The sequence below is a fragment of the Dipodomys ordii genome, unplaced genomic scaffold (genome assembly GCF_000151885.1).
Source record: "Dipodomys ordii isolate 6190 unplaced genomic scaffold, Dord_2.0 Scaffold27, whole genome shotgun sequence".
In the NCBI taxonomy this organism is placed as follows: Eukaryota; Metazoa; Chordata; class Mammalia; order Rodentia; family Heteromyidae; genus Dipodomys; species Dipodomys ordii.
In genome coordinates this window covers 18,527,998-18,548,590 of record NW_012267243.1, presented here as the reverse complement: position 1 = coordinate 18,548,590, position 20,593 = coordinate 18,527,998, and the positions used below count along the sequence as shown (strand labels likewise).

General features: G+C 38.4%; 1 protein-coding gene across 1 annotated transcript in view; it reads right to left on the bottom strand.

The window, feature by feature from the left end:
* The window catches only part of Suco (SUN domain containing ossification factor), a 54,013-nt gene extending 34,315 nt beyond the window's left edge, over positions 1-19,698 (bottom strand). Inside the window, exons 1-8 of the mRNA XM_013015721.1 lie at positions 19,562-19,698; positions 17,295-17,402; positions 15,412-15,560; positions 13,789-13,926; positions 13,137-13,287; positions 10,765-10,888; positions 10,003-10,139; positions 8,703-8,770 (exon numbers count right to left, since the gene is read on the bottom strand). Of these exons, the coding sequence (XP_012871175.1) occupies positions 8,703-8,770; positions 10,003-10,139; positions 10,765-10,786 (227 nt within the window). The 5' untranslated portion in view covers positions 10,787-10,888; positions 13,137-13,287; positions 13,789-13,926; ... (1 more) ...; positions 17,295-17,402; positions 19,562-19,698. The remainder of the gene's footprint in view (positions 1-8,702; positions 8,771-10,002; positions 10,140-10,764; positions 10,889-13,136; positions 13,288-13,788; positions 13,927-15,411; positions 15,561-17,294; positions 17,403-19,561) is intronic.
* Between the last annotated feature and the right edge of the window lie 895 nt (positions 19,699-20,593).

Genomic DNA, 20,593 nt, shown 5'->3' with positions numbered 1-20,593 from the left:
CAAAAGGAACATGGTCATAAATAAACATAGCCAATTCTGATTTCTCTGTTTTTTGTGGTTTTTTTTTTGGTAATACTGAAGTTTGAACTCAGGTCCTCAAACTTGCTTGGCTTATTGCTCAGCTAGTGCTCTGCCACTTAAGCCACACCCCCAGCTCTGTTTTTGTTTTTCTGATTCTGAAGATGGACTTTTGCAGACTTTTCTGCCTAGGAAAGCTTCAAACTGCAATGCTCTGTACTTAAACCTCCTGAATAGACACACAGCTTCTAACTTAATAAAAGAACCCCTCCCCATCCCTAAGACAGAATTAAGCATATGGTCACCCATCAAAAGTACTAAGGGAGGCTTTCGGTCATGGCATTTTTTTTAACCCTGGTAGAGCTCTGCATTAGGCTTTACCTATCACCAGGCTAGAATGAGGAAGTGGTGAGAATAAACCATTCGGACAATGCAGGTAGGGAAGACACCTTAGTGAATGGCAAAGAAACATGCTATGTTTGAATTCATTATAACCAAATAATTGTAAATGATGTATATATCTGATAAACCTCATAACTTATAAAATATTAGTATGCCTGGTAATTTTCTTTTATCACAGTTAACTTAACTCTCATTTTCTCAGAAATAAAGAACACTATAAAAAATTAGGAGAAGCCGGGCGCCCAAGGTTCACTCCTGTAATCCTAGCTACTCAGGAGGCTGAGATCTGAGGATTGAGGCTGAAAAGCCAGCCAGGGGAAGGAAAGTCCGTGAGATTCTTATCTCCAATAAACTACCAGAAAACCAGAAGTGGCACCGTGGCTCAAGTGATAGAGTGCTAGCCTTGAGCTGAAGAGCTGAGGGACAGCACCCACCCAGGCCTAGAGTTCAGGACCCACAACTGACCAAAAAAAAAAAAAAAAAAAAGAGAGAGAGAGAGAACTTTGTATAATAGTAAGCTAAATCCAATTTCAAAAAACTTCTCAATCATTTATCTTCTGTACCATTAGCCAAAAATTAAAAAGATAAAGTTAAATTAAGAAGGAAATGTACTGGGGCTGGGAAGGTGGCTCAGTGGTAGAGTGCTTGCCTTGCATGCATGAAGCCCTGGGTTCAATTCCTCAGTACTACATACACAGAAAAGGCCAGCACTGTTGCTCAAGTGGTAGAGTGCTAGCCTTGGAAGCTCAGGAACAGCGCCCACGCCCTGAGTTCAAGCCTCAGGACTGGCAAAACAAAAACAAAAAACAGTAACAACCACCCAAGGGTAATGTACAACCTTCTACCTATATGTTGGAACACATGGTGTATTGTGGTTTAAATTCATGGCTTTGCATTTTCTAGGCAGAAGTAACCATTTTCGCTTCATTGATTGTTTGAGATAGTGTCTCAAGTTTATGTCAGGCCAGGCTGGACCTAGAATCTCCTATTCATGTATGCCATGCAACTGGAATGACAGGTACATACCAACACGGCCCACCTTTTATTGGTTGAGATAGGGTCTCAGAACTTTTTGCCTAGACTGGTTTAGAATCGGGATCCTACCAATCTCTACCTACAGAATAACTAGGTTTACAACAGGTGTATGTCTCCATCTTCACCTTCGGTTAGAAAAATTTTAAAACTTAAAGTTCAACAGAATAAACTTAAAAAGAAAACAGAAAAGTAAACATTTACATAGAAATTTCAGAAAGAGAAAGCAAAGCTATGGCAGTAAAAATCACCAAAGCCAAAATCGACAAATTTACAAGGGTAACAAAAGATGAGAGATACAGTACCGAAAAAAATCCGTTTTTACAGGAAAATATCTCTGAAGCAATGAAGATTTTAATCAGCAGGAACAGCATTTTAAAATACCCCAAGATTGGGCTGGGAAGGTGGCTCAGTGGTAGAGCGCTTGCCTTGCATGCCTGAGGCCCTGGGTTCAATTCCTCAACACCACATAAGCAAAAAGAAAAGAGCTGGAAGTGGTGCTGTGGCTCAAGGGGTAGAGCACTATCCTTGAGCTGAAGAGCTGAGGGACAGCGCCCGGCCCAGAGTTCAGACCCCCCCCCAAAAAAAACAAAAAAAAACATACCCCAAGATGCATGTGTCCAATAGGCCTGGCTGTCAGCTGATGAGGCCATTAGGCATGAGGGCACTAACTTCACTAGTGACTCAGTCCAGATAATTTATATAAAGGACTAGTTAAGAGACTGGATCTAGCTAAAGAAGTAGGCCATTGGAGGTGCGCCTTTAAAGGGTACATGATATCACCAGACTATCTCTGCCTCTTGCCTACCATAAGGTAAACATCCTGTCACCTGCCCTAACCACCATGTTTGCATTTCCCCAGGTCCAAAGCAAGGGATCCAGGTCAATGTGGTTTGAATGTCTGAAACTGTGGAAACAAAAATCACTTATCCTAGTTTTTTACAGATATCTTGTCACAATGGAAAACTACCACAAAAAAACTAAATAAATACAAAATCTAGTGATAACTATTTCTTTAGAAGTAGTTTTAAAATCTCCCCAATTAGACACATAGATGGCAAGGTGGTACATGCAAAAGGTTACTAACAGTTATGTTTGCCATGGCAAAAGACCATAAACAACCCAAATACCCATCAAGACAAAACTGTGAAGGAATGCACTGGTCACAAAGAATGAAGAAACCCTCTACTACAAAGAGTGTCAAGACCCTTCTAAGACACAAGTTAATTCACCATGAAAATAGCAAGCTTAATACATTAATTTACATGAAAAGCGAGAGTCTCAAACACTGCTCAATCTTAACAATGAATAGAAATACAAAAGACAGACCTTAAAGAGATTTCTCACTGTAATTCTCCTCTTTGGAAGCATTAAGAAATCTGAAGTATGTGAAATTATTACTTATTAAAGATTATCCACCTAATTTAAAGTTAATACTTCATAGGCCCACACTGTTTAACAGGAGTACCAAACTTTAAAATTTAATGGTGCAAGGTTAAAGGGATTGTCTTCAAAACAAGTAATGAGATAAGACTGTCTGCTGACACTCTCCATTCATAATTTTTTTTTTGGGGGGGGGGCGTGGGGCTTGAACTCGGCCTGAGCACAGTTGTCCCTCAGCTCTTCAGCTCAAGGCTAGCAATCTACCACTTGAGCTACAGCACCACTTCGGGTTTTCTTGTGGTTTATTAGAGATAAGAGTTTCACGGACTTTCCTACCCAGGCTGGCTTTGAACCGCGATCCTCAGATCTCAGCCTCCTGAGTAGTTAGGATGACAGGCATGAGCCACTGGTGCCTGGCTTCCATTCATAATCTTCAAGATCTCCACAACATGCTATTCCAAAAAGCACAATGTGTAACAACGGGAATATTCTTGGGAGTGTTTCTGGGTCTGAGTTAAGGGTCTTGCCTGGGGCTTACCAAGTAAAACTCTTCAGCGCCTGAGCCCAGCCCCCAGCCCTTCTACTTTCACTATTTTTAACGCAGTCTTACACGGAGTGCCTCCTAACTGCCTAGAACGACAGACACATGCCACCACACCAACTTCTCATTTTTAAATGAGGTGGGGGTGGGGGGAGGATGAGGGTTTCATAAATGCTTTGCCTCACCTGGCCTGAAACCACAATCTTGTTTCAGTATCAACCTACTGACTAGCTGGGATTATGTGTGCTTGCTAATTTGGCAAGAATTGCAAATTTTGGACCTGGGGCCTAGGTGCTGTCCCTGAGCTTCGTTTGCTTAAGGCTAGAGCTCTACTAGTACTTGAGTCATAGCTCCACTTCTGGCTTTTTTACTAGTTTCTTAGAGATAAGAGTCTCATGAACTTTCCTGTCCAGCAAGAACTGGAAAAAATTTAAAGACAAAATAAACTGATAGAAAAAACTAATTCCCTAGATAAAAAGCCTGCTTATAAATTATGAGAAATGATTCGAGAACTTAAGAAGGTAGCTATACATATATAAAAATCAATTACATCTCTACACAAAATAGTGTTTTTATAATACTAATAAAAAATAGGCTGCTATGAATAAATTTAACAAAAGATTACATTTGTATAGGTCTTTCATAAAGGCAAAAAAGAAAAATATATCCTTATTTATGGATAAGAAAACTCTGTCAAAGCGTAAACAAATGCGTAAGTGGTACTCGCTAGACACTATGTTGAAAATGAACTATACAACTTGTGGAGTGAGGGGCTGGGAAGGTAGCTCAGTGGTAAAGCGCTTGCCTTGCATGTCTGAGACCCTGGGTTCGATTCCTCAGCACCACATAAGAAAAAAAAAAAGCTGGAAGTGGCGCTGTGGCTCAAGTGGTAGAGCGCTAGCCTTGAGCTGAAGAGCTGAGGGACAGCGCCCAGGCCCAGAGTTCAGGCCCCACAACCGGATCCAAAAAAAAAAACTTGTGGAGTGGAATAGGAGGGAAAAACAAGAAGAGTGAGAGAAGGGGTGGCACTGTCCAAAAAGAAATGCACTTATTACCTGACTTATGTAACTATAACCCTCTGTATATCACCTTGATAATAACAATTTACAGAAAGATGAAAACTTAAACACTGAAAAAGAAATAAAAATGTCCAAAAGTCATTTGAAGACTCAATATAATTTCAAACAAAATCCTCATACAAAATTTGAAAAATTAAGGAAAAGTGTAAGTGTATAAGAGCAGAGGCAGAAAAATAGCAAAGTTAGTCCTGAGAACAAAAAAAAAATCACACTACAAACCTGAATCTCTGAAACTACTGCAGGACAGAGTAGGAGAGACACTTGAACTAATAGGCACAGGAAGGAACTTCCTGAACAGAGTCCCAGGGTCACAACAAGTTGGAGAGAGACTCGACAAATGGGACTACCTTAAAATAAAAAGCTTCTGCACAGCTAAATCTATCGCAACTAAGCTAGAAAGACAACCAACTAATTGGGAAAAAATATTTACCAGCAATATATCAGACAAGGGGTTAACATCCTGTATATACAGGGAACTCAAGAAACTAATCCCTCCCAAACCTAACAAACCAATTACTAAATGGGCAAGGGAACTAAAGAGGGACTTCTCAAATGAAGAAATAAAAATGGCAAAGAAACACATGAGGAAATGTTCATCATCCCTGGTGGTGAAGGAAATGCAAATAAAGACAACCCTGAGATACCACCTTACCCCAGTCAGAATGTCCCACATCCACAAATCAGCCAACGACAAATGCTGGAGGGGATGTGGAGAAAGAGGAACCCTATTACACTGCTGGTGGGAATGTACACTTATACAACCACTTTGGAAAGCAGTCTGGAGGGTCCTTAGAAAGCTAAAGATTGACCTCCCTTACGACCCAGTCATACCACTTCTAGGCATATACCCTGAACAACAGGAACCAATATACAAGGACACGTGCACCTCCATGTTTATTGCAGCACTGTTCACAATAGCTAGGATATGGAAACAACCCAGATGCCCCACCACAGATGAATGGATCCAAAAATTGTGGTATCTATACACAATGGAATATTATGCAGCCATTAGAAATGACAAAATAATGGCATTTGCAGGGAAATGGATGGAGCTAGAAGGAATCATGTTGAGCGAAGTAAGCCAAGAGCGAAGAGACAAACGGTACATGGTCTCCCTGATAAGTGGATGATAAATCCAAAATGTTAGGTGATACGACAAAACTAACAGGACTTAAGAAACAAAGATCTCCTGCTCATCTGGTTGAACCACTACTAAATATCCCCATGCTGCTGATCACATGTATGGTGTATAACATGTGAACACTGTTATATATTACAGACTGTGATAGACAATTTGCTCTAGGAGAATGAACTTGTGACTTAGAAACTATGTAATCACTTAATCACAATAAAAAAAAAAGAACTTCGGGGAAGGGAGGGAGGGAGGGGATGGTAGGGGGAAAACAATGGAGGGGCTAACAATGTTCAAGAGGAAGTGTACTCATTACCTCACTCATGTAACTGTAACCCTCTGTATAGTATCTTTACAATAAAAAATTAAAAAAAAATCACACTACTAGATATTAAGATTTATAAAGGCAAACCAAACTGTGGGGTTAAGGCAGGTAATGCTAAATTGACCAAGAGGACAGAACAGAGAAACTTGTGCACATAAGGGAATTTCATGACATTATAAGTGATAGGGAAAAGTGTGAATAACTGAATAAATAATTATCTATATGGAAAACTCAGCAGGGAGAATGAATCCCTCCTATACACAATATAAGAAACAATTCTAGATGAGATAAAAACCTAAATATAAAGTGCAAAATGTTCAAAACTTAACTTCAAAGCAAGGGAGAGAGATGACATTAAAAAAAACTAGTATTATAAGAGATAAATTCAACTATATTTTTTAAAGTTCCTTCATCAAAAGTCACTATAAGGATATTGAAAGAATAACCTATAGAACGACAAAATTAGGTACAATACATATAACTTAAAATGTCTTCTAAAATACAGACTCAAGTTGTCATGTAGAAGTTAAACATCTATGAAACCACAGAAAAAATCCAAACAAACATATAGGTAGAAAAAAGACAACAAGGTTGGGAAGGTGGCTCAGTGGTAGAGCGCTTGCCTTGCATGCTCGAGGCCCTGGGTTGATTCCTCAGCACCACATAAGCAAAAAAGAAAAAAGCCGAAGTGGCGCTCTAGCTCAAGTGGTAGAGCGCTAGCCTTGAGCTGAAGAACTGAGGGACAGCACCCAGACCCAGAGTTCAGGACCCAGGACCGGACCCCACCCCCCCCCAAAAAAAGACAACAAATGTCCTAATATGAAGAGCTCAATAAACAGCTGCTTAGTAAAAATAAAACCAGTAAATAGCTAGCAAGACTCAACATCCTAAACTGTCAACTATCCTGATTTTACCTAGACAGACAACTGATATAATTTCAATGAAAATGCCAACATGTTTTATAGGATTTAACCACATAAGGCTAAAAATGTAAAAGAAAAGCCAACAGGGCTAGAATGGTACAGGCACTTATGAAGCTGATGAAGCATATAGACTCTTTACCGGATTTTAGAACTGATAAAAATGTGCTCTTACTATACCTTGGATTGTTCAACCTACATAAACCAGGTGAAATCTGCTAAAGATGTGGTAAGGTTTTAATCACAAAATGTAGACACAAATATGCAGAAAGCAAAATCTACAGTAGAAACATGTACAATATATACTGCCTAACAGAAACATTAAAATGGGTAGCTATTATAATTTATCCGCAAACCACAAATTAAGGCAAAGTGATTGCTTCCTATGACTTCATCCCAGCATGCCTTTGCTTAAAACAAAAGGGGGGGGGGGCTGGGAAGGTGGCTCAGTGGTAGAGCACTTGCCTTGCATGCATGAGGCCCTGGGTTTGATTCCTCAGCACCACATAAGCAGAAAAAGCTGGAAGTGGCCCTGTGGCTCAAGTGGTAGAGCACTAGCCTTGAGCTGAAGAGCTGAGGCACAGCGCCCAGGCCCAAAGTTCAGGCCTCATGACTAGCAAATAAAAAATAAATAAACACTGGAGTTATGACTCAAAGAGGTAGAGCCTCAATCATAAGCTAAAAATCTAAGTAAGACCACAAGGCCCTAAGTTCAAGCCGACTACTAGCATAAATACACCACACACACACACACACACACATGCTAATATAAAAATTTACACTGTTACTAACTACAAAGGCTTTTATAAATTTTAAAAAAAATCCCCTAAGAAATTTATCTCAGATAACTACTTCCTTCAAATTCACTTACAGAACAAAGGGCCTACAGAAAAATTGAAGTTTATAAAGTGTGGTTTAACTGATAATAAACTGACTAATGACTATAGTACCCTTCAATAGTTGAGTTGAACCTACAGTGCACACTTTCAAAAGAAGTAAAACTGATAGTGGAAAAAAAATATTATCTCTAAGGTGAAGGAGGGTTTCCTTAAATGTGTGTGTGCATGTGTGTGTATACAATCATTACAGCAAATTAACATGATAGTGGTGATTCTCCCCAAATACCTTTGAGAGAGCTGCTTCTTAACAATGAGTCAAGTAATAAAACGCTGAGTGTCTACATGTCTTTCATACACATTCTTCTCTTCCAGGCCTGAGCCTGTGGACTTCTCTCCCAGGCTGTGACAACAGTCTCCTGACTAGTTTCAAGTAGGCCACAATGACAACAAAGCTTTAAACAGCAGGTTGATGTCACAAATTAAAACAAATGCTACCCTATGCGTGTTTCAGATCAAGATATAACATAATTAAACTGGATGTACGTAGTACTGACTGGGTGGTCAGTTCATAGCTAAGTGCTCTGACTACAACATCTGCCACTACTCTTAAGTGTTTCTTTATCCTCATCACACCTCAAAGAACCTTTTCAGGCTGCTTCTGTTGATAGTCATAGAGAAGAAACGTGTTCCTTTTAAAATGCTGTGCTTTCCCTCATCTGCCATTTCCTATGATCCTTTAAGATCCCATCCATTCAAGAATTACCTCTTCCAGAAGTCCTCTTACAATTATGCATCTTCTCTCTGTCTATAAAACACTTTCAGCAGTACTTTTTAATTCCATTACATTAATTGTTTAGGTTAGTGTTTCTGACACCTTCTTAAAGGAAAGGCATTTTTTTTGTCCTCAGTTTTGTACAGTAACAACACTAATCAATCATAAATGCTTGTTAAATGACCACAGGAACAAATCAATCTAACCCTATATATGTACATATATAGAATGTACTTTTGCAAAATTTTATATTACTTACCAAATTTTAGTGCTGCAAGGATTCAACATATAAAGGTCCATATTTTCTATAAGAATAGCAGATGTACTCTATTTTTTAAAAGGCAAAAGGAGTTTATTACTGAAGGAAAAATAATGAGAAAATACTTATTTAAACCCTAATGTCTTCTAGGATTTCTAATTTTAGATCTTAGAATATATCAAAGACTGAATGAATACCCGTTTGAGGGGGGGGGGGAGGAGTATATAAGTGGCTAAATTTGCTAGTAAGCCTACAGCTTTCTACTATCCTTATAATAACCCATTTAAAACTCAAAGCTTGGACAGGTGCTATGGCTCATGCCTATAATCCTAGCTTCTCAGTATATATAAATTGGGAGGCTAGTCTGGGCAAAAAGTTCCCAAGACCCCTGGATTCAAGAGTTGAGTATAGTAGAATAGAACTAACAACCCAGCTCCACAGGAGGCTGAGATGAGGAGGATCAAAGTTCCAGACCAGCCTGGACAAAACCTACACAAGACCCCTTTCAACAGGAAAAAAAATTAGAAAATAAAAAAAGCTAGGTATATGACTTATGGTGTAATGCTGTAATGCGCAGATAGGCTGGTCTAGGCCAGCATTGGTAAAAAACAAGACCTGCTTTAAAAAATAATCACAGCCAGAGAGCTGTGTCAGAGACATGGCTCAAATGACACAGGGCCAGCTTATCAGACTCAAAGCCCTACATTGAGATCCAGAAAAAGAAACAAGACAAAAAACCCTCAAACCTCAATGTCTGAAGCTGGGCACCTATAATTCTAACTACTCAAGAGACAGAGGCAGAACGATCACAAGTTCAAGACCTGGGAAAAGTTAGCAAAGACCTATCACAAAACACAAAGGGCTGAGACATAGCTCAAAGAGTAAAGCAGCAAATATGAGGTAGGTTCAATCCCAGAAATGAACAACAACAAAAAAAAAACTCACTGTTTAAATGTCTATAACCATAAAGGAAAAATAATTTTTCATTAATAATTTTATTTTTAAAATTTCACACAGGTTTTAAAAGCTAACTAGAATACAAAGTATCAACTAAAACGTCATACAATAAAATGTATGGAAAGGCACACTCCAGCATTTATTAGTGAATTAGAATAATAATATTAAAGTACAATTCCTAGGTAAATTAACGTCTATAGTACAAAACCTACATATATATTATATATAGCATTTTAGGCATGTATTTATTATTATATTATATATTACATGTATGCTTATTACATGTATATTATACACAGATATACACATGTCTTCTAAATTTAAGTATTTTATATTTAAGTACCTTGGCTTCTGGATTAGCGGCCAATATTTTGGCACCACATTCTACTGAGGCGTAATTATTCCGATTTTTCTGGACCTTTTTGGTGGCATGTGGACCTCCATTAGAAGAAGGGTGCAATGACTGACCTGCAGACAAACCTTATTATAAACATACAGATGATGATTATGATTGAAAATACCCCCAGTAATACAATGATCTGAAAACAAGATGCCTTCTAAAGATGCCTAAGAAAATAGTTTAAAAGTACTTAAGACATTCAAAATGGTTTGCTTCAAAAGTAACCCCAACAAATAAATGCACTTCAAAATTCTGCAGTAACTCATGTAGGTAGACTGAAATAGAACATGGCTAGCAGGCTAACAGGCTGTTCTACTTCTAACCCCAACACGAATTCTTAATTCAGATTTATTCTACAGAAGTAAAAAGAAAATGTAATACTTGGATCTAACTGTATCTATAGTCAAAGCTTTCTGACTCAGAACTCTGCATGCTTCAATTTTCTTCCTATAAATTTTTAACAAAAATCACCTCTGCTTCATTGTTCTTTAGCTTGTTAATGATATGCAAGAACAGTTTTTACTACAATTAAAGCTGCACGTAATGACACAACAGCAGATAATATGAGTAATCAGCAGCAAGTTCATAAACTTCTTTTGAAAAGCTTTCAAATATTTTTTTATTTTACCAATTAAAAAGACATACGGATATCTAAACTACCCCCTTAAATATTTTTTAAAAAACAGACTCCTAATGCCTCCTTACTTTTTTCTTTTTCTACTTCCATAACCTTCTTTTTCCACTCATCAAATGTTGGGATATCTTCTGGATCTTTGGGACCTGCTACAGATGAAGGGTCAGTTTCTCCTGGTTTTGTATAATCAGAACTCTGAATGAAATGCAAAAAAAAAAAAAAAACCTTCAAACTTTAAAGAATATAGATTAATAGTAAATATAAATATTTCTGCCAAGGGGCTGGGAAGGTGGCTCAGAGTGCTTGCCTTACATGCCTAGGCTCTGGGTTTGATTCCTCAGCACCACATAAGCAAAAAGAAAAAAAAGCCAGAAGTGGCACTGTGGCTCAAGTGGAGCGCTAGCCTTGAGCTGAAAAGTTGAGGGACAGCACCCAGGCCCAGTTTTCAAGCCCCACAACGAGACTGCCAAGTTAAATGAAAGTCAAATTGCATAATCAATTGATACCACTTTGAAAAGTTTTTATTGTTTATTTATTTACATACTTATTGCTGGTCCTGGGGCTTGAACTCAAGGCCTGGGCACTGGCTCTGAGCCTCTTTGTATTCAAGGCTACTGTTCTACCACTTGAGCCACAGCACCACTTCTGGTTCTAAGTAGTCTATTAGATATAAGAATTTCACAGGGGCTGGGAAGGTGGCTCAGTGGTAGAGCACTTGCCTTGCATGCCTGAGGCCCTGGGTTCGATTCCTCAGCACCACATAAGCAAAAAGAAAAAAGCCGGATGTGGCGCTGTGGCTCAAGTGGTAGAGCACTAGGCTTTAGCTGAAATGCTGAGGGACAGTGCCCAGGCCCAGAGTTCAGGCCCCACGACCGGACCAAAAAAAAAAGAATTTCACATACTTTCCTGACCAGACTGGTTTCCAAAAGTGATCCTCAGATCTCAGCCTTGTGAGCGGCTAGGATTTGTTATGGGCACCAGCTACCCGCAACTGGAAATATTTAAGGGGGGGGGGAGGAACGGGGGACAGGGTATGTGTGTGTGTGTGTCACGAGGCTTGAATTTGGGGCCTGGTGTGTGTGTGTGTGTGTGTCATGAGGCTTGAATTTGGGGCCTGGGCACTGTCCCTGAGCTCTTCAGCTCAAGGCTAGCACTCCACTTGAGCCACAGTGCCACTTCCGGCTTTTTCTATGTATGTAGTCCAGATTTCCAGCCCCATTTAAGAACAATTTTATAATTTTAAATAAAGTTCCACTTTATTTAAAAGCACAATTTGGGGGCTGAGAATGTGGCTTAGTGGTAGAGTGCCTGCCTTGCATGCATGAAGCCCCAAGTTTGATTCCTCAGTACCACATAAATAGAAAAAGCCAAAGTAGTGCTGTGGCTCAAGTGGTAGAGTGCTAGACTTGAGGCAAAAGGAGCTCATGGACAGTACCCAGGCCCCTGAGGTCAAGCCTCAGGAAGAAAGGAAGAAAGAAAGAAAGGAAAGAAGGAAGCAAGGGAGGGAGGAAGGGAGGGAGGAAATGTATATTCCTCAGTATCTAAATCATAAAATTTATTTTCTGAGGATCACAGTTCAGAAGCCAGCACTGGCAGAAGAGTCAGTTAAGATTCTTTTTTTTTGGTCAGTCGTGGGGCCTGAACTCTGGGCACTCCCCCTCAGCTCTTCAGCTGAAGGCTAGCACACAACCACTTGAGCCACAGCACCACTTTCTGAGTGGTTTATTGGAGATGTGAGTCTCACAGACTTTCCTGCCTAGGCTGGCTTTGAACTGCAATCCTCAGATCTCCTGAGTAACTAGGATGACAGGCCTGAGCCACCACATCTGGCCAGGTAAGATTCTTATCTCCAACAATTAAACCACAGAAAAGGCTGGAAGTGGAGCTCTGGCTCAAATGGTAGAGTGGTAGCCTTGAGCAAAGCAAACTCAGAGACAGCACCCTAAATTCAAGCCCCAGGACCAGCACATGCACACAGACACAGACTATAGACACACACAAATATGGATGTGATGCCCAGAATATTGAGCTACGCTTTGACCCCATTTATTTGTTTTTAACTTCATGAAAAGATCCTCATCTCTTCTACTTAGTTCTACTTCTTGCCTGAGAGTACCCTAACAACTGCCGTGTTCAACATTCCTTTGGGAAATTCTATACTGGCCTCCACGTGAAGTCCTGACCTCTATGTGAAGTCCAAGTAGAATTCATAAGGAAAAAAGAAAATAAAATTGATCCACTGTGGTAATAATCCTGTCTGTACTGCAAGAATAACATTCCAAAACAAGCTGATCTACCTATATTTTGCACGTAGGTAAAAGTATATGTAATGTCTGTTTACTACCTCAACTTCCAAATTTTATGACAAATATGGTTAGTAAAGACACTAATAACAAAAGTATATTACATATGAAGTAGAGTATAGTGCAAGTCGTATACTAACCTCATTTTTTAAATTATCTGAAGCATTCACCGCAGATTTTGGATCATCTCCATCTTGTTTACTTGCCGAAACTTTTGATTCAAATTCTGATTTTGTTATCTTTCCTTTGCCATGTGAAGATGACACATTCTCTATATGCTGGCCAACAAGGCTATTCAAAACCCAAAATACATATTAAAATACAAAATACAACTTTAGCTAGATACCAAGTTTTGTTTTACCCCTCAGGACCTCAAGCTTGCTAGACAAGTACTCACTCTATCACTGGAGTCATGACCCAGCCCTTTCTGCTCTAGTTTGCTTTCTTTAGAGAAGGGTCTTGCTATGTTTTAGCTTGGGCTGGCCTAGAACTGTCATCCTCCTATCCCTGCTTCCCAAGTAGCTGACATTACAGATAACAAATTTTAAACACTCAAAACTATGGCAACTACCATGTACAAAAGAACGGATCAATTACTTTCAGTCATAAAGTAGAAAGTACGCACTTTATGCACTTCAGTTATTACAGAATTACACCACACGCAATTCTAATGGTGGAAGAGCTAAGGCAGGAGAATTTCAAGCTGAAGGTCAGCCTGGGCAACACAGACAAATCTGTCTTGAAAATATAAACACGTGCCCCACACACATACATAAACCAATGAGAACTCACCTTTCCGGTGGACTTACAAATGAAGGCGGCCCAACTGAAGCGTCTGCATCAAGGGCCTCACCAACATCACAATCCGTTTCAGATTGTTCAGATTCACTTGGCTTATCTAGTGGTAGAGTACCAGATTTCTCTATTTCACTAAAGATGAAACAAACAAAAAAGACCATGTGGTCATTTAGAGAACATAATGTAAGTTGGAGATGTTACTCATGATTTCAGAAACAATCTAAGCCTAAGAAAAAATAGTTCTGCAAAATGTTTTCACGGTGGTCCCTGCCTGTAATCCCAGCACTCATGAGGCTGGAGCAAGAAAGTTTGAAAGTTCAAGACCTTGCCCAGACTACTTCTTTTAAGTCAACTGCTGACTATACACTTGTCTTTTAAAAACTTTCCAAAATTTTAAAACATGTTATTTGGTTACGTTTTTGGTTTTGTTTTTTTAGAAAACTAAATTTAGTGGAGGATTGCTTTGGCTATTCAAAGGTGGTGTCTTTTATGTTTCTATTTGAGTTTTAAGATTCATTTTTCTATTCTGTGAAGGATGACGCTGGGATTTTAACCACTGCTTGAACAATTTATGCTAATAAACTTTTTAGAATTCTTTAAAGCTATTCTAAATGCACCATTCCCAATATTAAATTTCTGTCAGCTAATACGTTAATTCTTCCAATCTACAGCAGCAAAAACCACCTAGTATCTCAATACAGCTCACTGAAGTTCTAAAGCATTTTTAGAATTCCACTTTAAATCAAGACATGGCATTTTGCTTTGTTTTTTGGAATATTGATAGAGTACATAACTCATTTTCTAAAGCAAATTAACTTAAGCTTCATTTTGAGCACTCAGTATGTTTCAAGAAGACAAAGACACACTATGAAGGGAATACCAGTAATACTTATTGGAAATACATAACTTGGAATTTGTATTTTATATAACTATAGACTGTTTCCCTAAGTACAATCTCATGTTGCTTATACTATATAAAAAGTGTAATCCTAGCCTGTAATCCTAGCTACTCAGGAGGCTGCGATCTGAGGATTGAAGCCAACCTGGGCAGAAAAGTCCCTGTGAGATTCTGATCTCCAATTAACCACTCAAAAACTGGAAGTGGTGCTGTAGCTCCAAGTGGTAGAGCACTTGCCTTGAGACAAAGAGCTTAGGGACAGCACCCAGGCCCTAAGTTCAAGCCCTATGACCAACAAAAAAAGATTTCATGGCTGAGATCTAACCAACTACATTAAGCAACCAAGTAAATAAATCCATTTGAAGTTAATTATATCCAAAACCTAACACATATATACACAATATACAGGCATTAAATTACCTAGTTAAGTTTATGCTATGTAGGCTAATCAAATTTGAGTATTAAACTGCCTTGCAGAGAGGAATGGGTAGTAATACAGTCATGATATTGTACATACATGAAGAGAGAACTAGGTAACTTGAGGGAATGGTGTGGGATAGATGGGAGAGGAAAAGATGGGAGCGTTGACATGACATGCTGAACTGAAACACCATGCACCACCACTTAGAGACAATTAAATTTAATTTAAAAAAAATTTAAAAACTTCCCTACCATTTAGAAGTTCTCCCCTCCCCCTCGTACACTTTTCAGCAACTTACTCAAGCTTTGAGATCTGAGTGGTTTCTGAGGTAGATGAGCTATTTTCAGTATTTTCGTTGCTCACAACTGTATTGGAAGAATCTTCATGTAAATCAACTGTATGGAGTGTCTCAACCACAGACGGGCTTAACTTTTCTGACTCTGTATGCTGTATTAAAAAACTCCAGTTACATTACATGTTAAGATTAATCAATTATCTCAACTGAACAAAAGTTTCTAGAAAGCTAAAAAGTAACCATAAAAAGAATGTTTAACTGCTGTGGGTTTAACTCAGTAAACAAAGTACTCGCCTAGCATGCACAGACTGGCCCTTGGTTTGATCCCCAATATCACAGGAAAAAAAAAAAAGAATGGTCAATATAAAACATGTATTAAAAAGAATCCTTTCTTCCAGCATTACCATCTTAACAAATACATTTCATGGTGCTGTGGCTCAGGTGGTAGAGCGCTCGCCTTGAACTGAAGAGCTCAGGGACAGCACCCAGGCCCAGAGTTCAAGCCCCACAACAAAAAAATAAATTAAAATAAATTTAAAAATACATTTCATATTAAAATACAAGCTCTGTACATTTCATTCAACACTTAACAGAGCTCGTCTCTGTCTCCTTCCCTAGTTCCTACTTTGTATGAGAACTTTAGATATTTCGGTGACTACAATTAATAAACACTAGTAGCAACTAAGAAATCCTATACAAATGTAAAAATACAACCCAGTCATCAACCCTAAAGTGTTTAGAAAATGGGCTGGGAAGGTGGCTCAGTGGTAGAGCGCTTGCCTTGCATGCCTGAGGCCCTGGGTTTGATTACTCAGCACCACATAAGCAAAAAGAAAAAAGCCGGAAGTGGCACTGTGGCTCAAGTGGTAGAGCACTAGCCTTGAGCTGAAGAGCTGAGGGACAGCGCCCAGGCCCAGAGTTCAGGCCCCATGACCGGACCCCCCCCCCAAAAAAAAACAATAAACAATACAAAATATGTACAAGTAGTACACTAACAAAACACACAATTCTTGGTGCTCCCTCAGTGTCTTAATACCCTGGGGTCCATCCAGGCCTGCCCTGCCCTATAACAGAAATCTCTATTGACCACCTATTCGCATGGGAAGCCTCTATCAACATATCTTTCCTATACCCACTCTAAATATAGTCAGTCATTTCCCTTGCTCTATCCTTCCGCTGCTCACTGTACAAACGGGCTTTTTATCACAGCACTGTAACTTCTCAATTACTGGTTTCTGTCTTCTCATCTTTATACTACCAATACTTTAGTTAAATCAGGACCATGAGCTTTGGACCTTCGTATTCCCAGCATCAAGTGCAGTACACAAAATTTGGCATGTATTTTATACTCAACAGTAAGTCTCAATATAGACTGGGCTGTGAGGCAAGTACTCAATATCCACATGTGGGTCTTGGCTACTCTAGGAGCCAGCACAGCTACAGAAGACACACTGAATGTTTCAAAGTCCTGAGTAAGCCTCGACCAAGATACAAGTCTAGAAAATGAGTAATGGCAGGACTCTTCAGGATATTTATATGATTTTAAGGGCTATAGACATCACTTTTTCTTACCTCTATGTATGAGATATTTTACTAGTACCTTTCAAAATCCAACAAAATGAAATGCGATTAACAAACCTGAGCTATCTGAAAATCTGAAGAGCTATTACAATGAACCAAAAGGGAACATAAGAATAAATTTGACCTCATACCTAAGAATTTACTTCAAAGAGAATTATCTCATTTATTACTAAATCTGTAGCTTTATATTTTCTCAAAAGCAATATTATTGCCAAGTAAATACTTTTAAGTCCCAAAGGCATTCTATTAACTTGTGAAGGACTTTGGAACGGTCTGTTACTAAAAAGCAAAGCAACATAGCTTACTTGTGCATCCACAATGTAGTCATCTCTTAATTTATTTTCTTGAAGAGTAGGTAAATGTGAACCCGATTTTCCCGATAATTCAGCATTACTAAGTCCCTCACTTTCATCCTATATTGCAACAAAGGAAAAAAACATGAAATTGTTTTACAAAAGTCTTAAAAAAATATTAAAGCCCATATCTTTCTATATATAAAATCAAACACGTGTGATATGTATTAAAATGTATAATACAGAGAGTTGAAGAACTTAATTTGATTGGTAATAAGCACGTTAGTCCTGCCATGGCGCACTATGGGTCTTCTGAGTAACTGGCTCACGCCAGTGATGCTAACTACTCAAAAGGTGAGGCTCCAAAAGGGACAAAAACCTCAGCAACCCACATCTCAACCAGTAAAAGCTGGGCACAATAATGCATGTTTGTCATCCCAGCTACACAGGAAATACAAATAGGCTGGCCTACGCATAAAAATAACAAAAGGAGAAAGGACTGACACCTGGCTCCCGTGGCAGTGTCTGCCTGGCAGGTGCAAGGCCTCTTCAAACCTATTATCACTAAAATTAAAAAAAAAAAAGTCCTTTACTACATATTTAACAGATGAACAAAATTTCTGTTTTGACACTAATTCACATTTAAGTTAGATTTCTTTATGTCTTTTTAAATGTCTTCTAGAATGTAAGGTTCACAAAAGTAAAGTTCATATTTATCTAAAGCTATGTAGCACATAGAAGGTATTCAAATGTTTGTTGAAGACAGTTTTCCCCATGTAATACTTCTGTTTAAATTCATTTCTACATTTTGTCTTCAAACATCTCACCAAGAAGTGAATAGATTTTTAAGTTGTACAAAAATTACAATACTTTTGAGAAAAATTTAGCAATCCTTTAAAGTTTTACAAATTATATTCAATGTAAATAAAAACATGTAATCCAACCAGCACCAGTACCTAACACCTAGTTACTCAGAAAGCTGTGATCTGAGCACTGCAGCTCAAAGCTATCCTGGACAGACAATTCCCCGAGATTCTTATCATCAACCAACCTGCAAAAAAGAAGAAGTAGTGGAATGGCTCATGCCAATGTTGAGAAGAAAAAGCTGAGTGTGAAAACAAGATCCTTAGTTTAAGTGTCAGGACCAGACTAAACATAATAATAATAATAATCCAGTCCAGGGGGCTGGGAAGGTAGCTCAGTGGAAGAGCGCTTGTCTTGCATGCATGAGGCACTGGGTTCGATTCCTCAACACCACATAAGCAAAAAAAAAAAAAAACAGCCAGAAGTAGTGCTGAGACTAAAGTGGTAGGGCGCTAGCCTTGAGCTGAAGAGCTGAGGGACAGTGCCCAGGCCCAGAGTTCAGGCCCACGACAACACCCCCACCTCCCCCCCACCCCCGCTAAAAAAAAATCCACTCCAAATACCATGCCAAAACATACCAAGCATGTAAATGTTTATACACCTGTGCACTGCACATATACACACACTTCAACAGAAAAGACTGAAAAAGACCATCAATAAGGAAATAATAAATCATAGTCTATCTATATAATAGAACAAAAAAAGGAGATATTAGAAATATCACTAGAAGAGTGGGATTACAAGTTTTGTGACATTTTAATGGAAATGAAGTTATTAATTTGTAAACATAAATGTGTATCTTTCCACAGAAAAATACCTGAATATTTTCTCCAAAATACACTAAGGTTCTTTTAGGGATGAATAACATATAAATATGAATATTTTTGTAGTCATACGTATTACTTTTATGTTTTAAAATAAATACACTGAAGTCAGACAGCAGCTAAATTTAGCCAATTTTCACCTTTCATCATTTAAAATGGTAAAATAATGATGTTGAGATTATTAAGTTTTGGGGGGGTTCTATGTATTCACTGTACTAAATTATACAGAACAAACTACAAAGCCACCAGCTGCAAATTCTACTTATAGTAATCAATCAGTTCTAAGTGTAACTTGTAAGAGGAGCTTTTTTTAAGCCATATTTTAAGTATTTAGAATATTTTAGAGCATTATTTATTTCTTTGAACATGCATTATTTTCTCTTTGCTGACTAAAGATGTTTGCAAAATTCTACATACAAGCAACAAGTATGTATTTCTAAACTATCTTACTTATACAAGCAAATGCCTTGTAGTATAGCAAGGAAAAATATAAATATCTGCCAAAAGTTGTAGCATATTACTTTCATTCTAAATGTTTTAAGACAGTTTTTAAAAAGCTGACACACAAATTACAATGTCTACATTAGGTACCTTTGTCAGGAACTGTACATCTTCATTTTCTAATGCACAATTATCATCTTGAGAGTAATATGATGCTGAAGCTGAAGAACTCTCTTTACAACACACGTGCCAACTGGGAAGCCTATGAACACACACCACCAGCAATGTCAACAAAACAAGAGAAAAGAATAAGCTGTTCAGTCAGCATAGTCCCAATTATGAGCAAGAACTTCAGACCATAAAAAAATACATTCCCATCCTACCATACTTATAAGAAACATAGTAAGAAATGTAAACTGGGTGCTGGTGGCTCAAACCTGTAATCCTAGCTACTCAGGAGGCTGAGATCTGATGACTGAAGTTCAAAGTCAGCTGAGGCAGAAAAGACCCTTATTTCCAATTAACCACCAGAAAACCAGAAGTGACACTGTGGCTCCAAGTGGTAGAGTGCTAGCCTTGAGTGAAAAAGCTCAGGGATAGCACCCAGGCCCTGAGTTCAAGTCCCACAACCCACAAAAAATAAAATAAGAAAGGAAAAGAAATGTAATATTCTAAGAAAATATAAAGTCTTATGAGTACTCCAAGTAAAACATTATGAATTCTAAGAAAGTATAACAGGAAAAACCACAGCAGCAGTATCTGATAATTATCATTATTACCAAATATAGAACACAGAAAGCTTTCAAAATCTATACGAATTACAACAGAACTATATGAGCAGTACACAATAAAAAGAATCAGAATCCAATCAACTGCAGTATAGTAACAGTTAAAACTGATGTTAATACAATTATATTTGAGCCAAGTACCAATGGCTCATGTCTACTCAGAAGATTTGAGGACTGGAGTCCAAAGCCAGCCTGGGAAGACAAACCTCAAACATTCTTATCTCCAATTAATCAGAAAAAAAAAAAAGTGGAACAGATAACTCGGCTCAAGCAATAGAGTGCCTGCCATGAAGAGCAAGAGGCCTTGAGTCCGAGCTCTAGTACTAGCACTACAAATAAGTAGGTATAAATAAGAAATTAACCACATAAATAATTATCAGCTATTCTGGAGGCT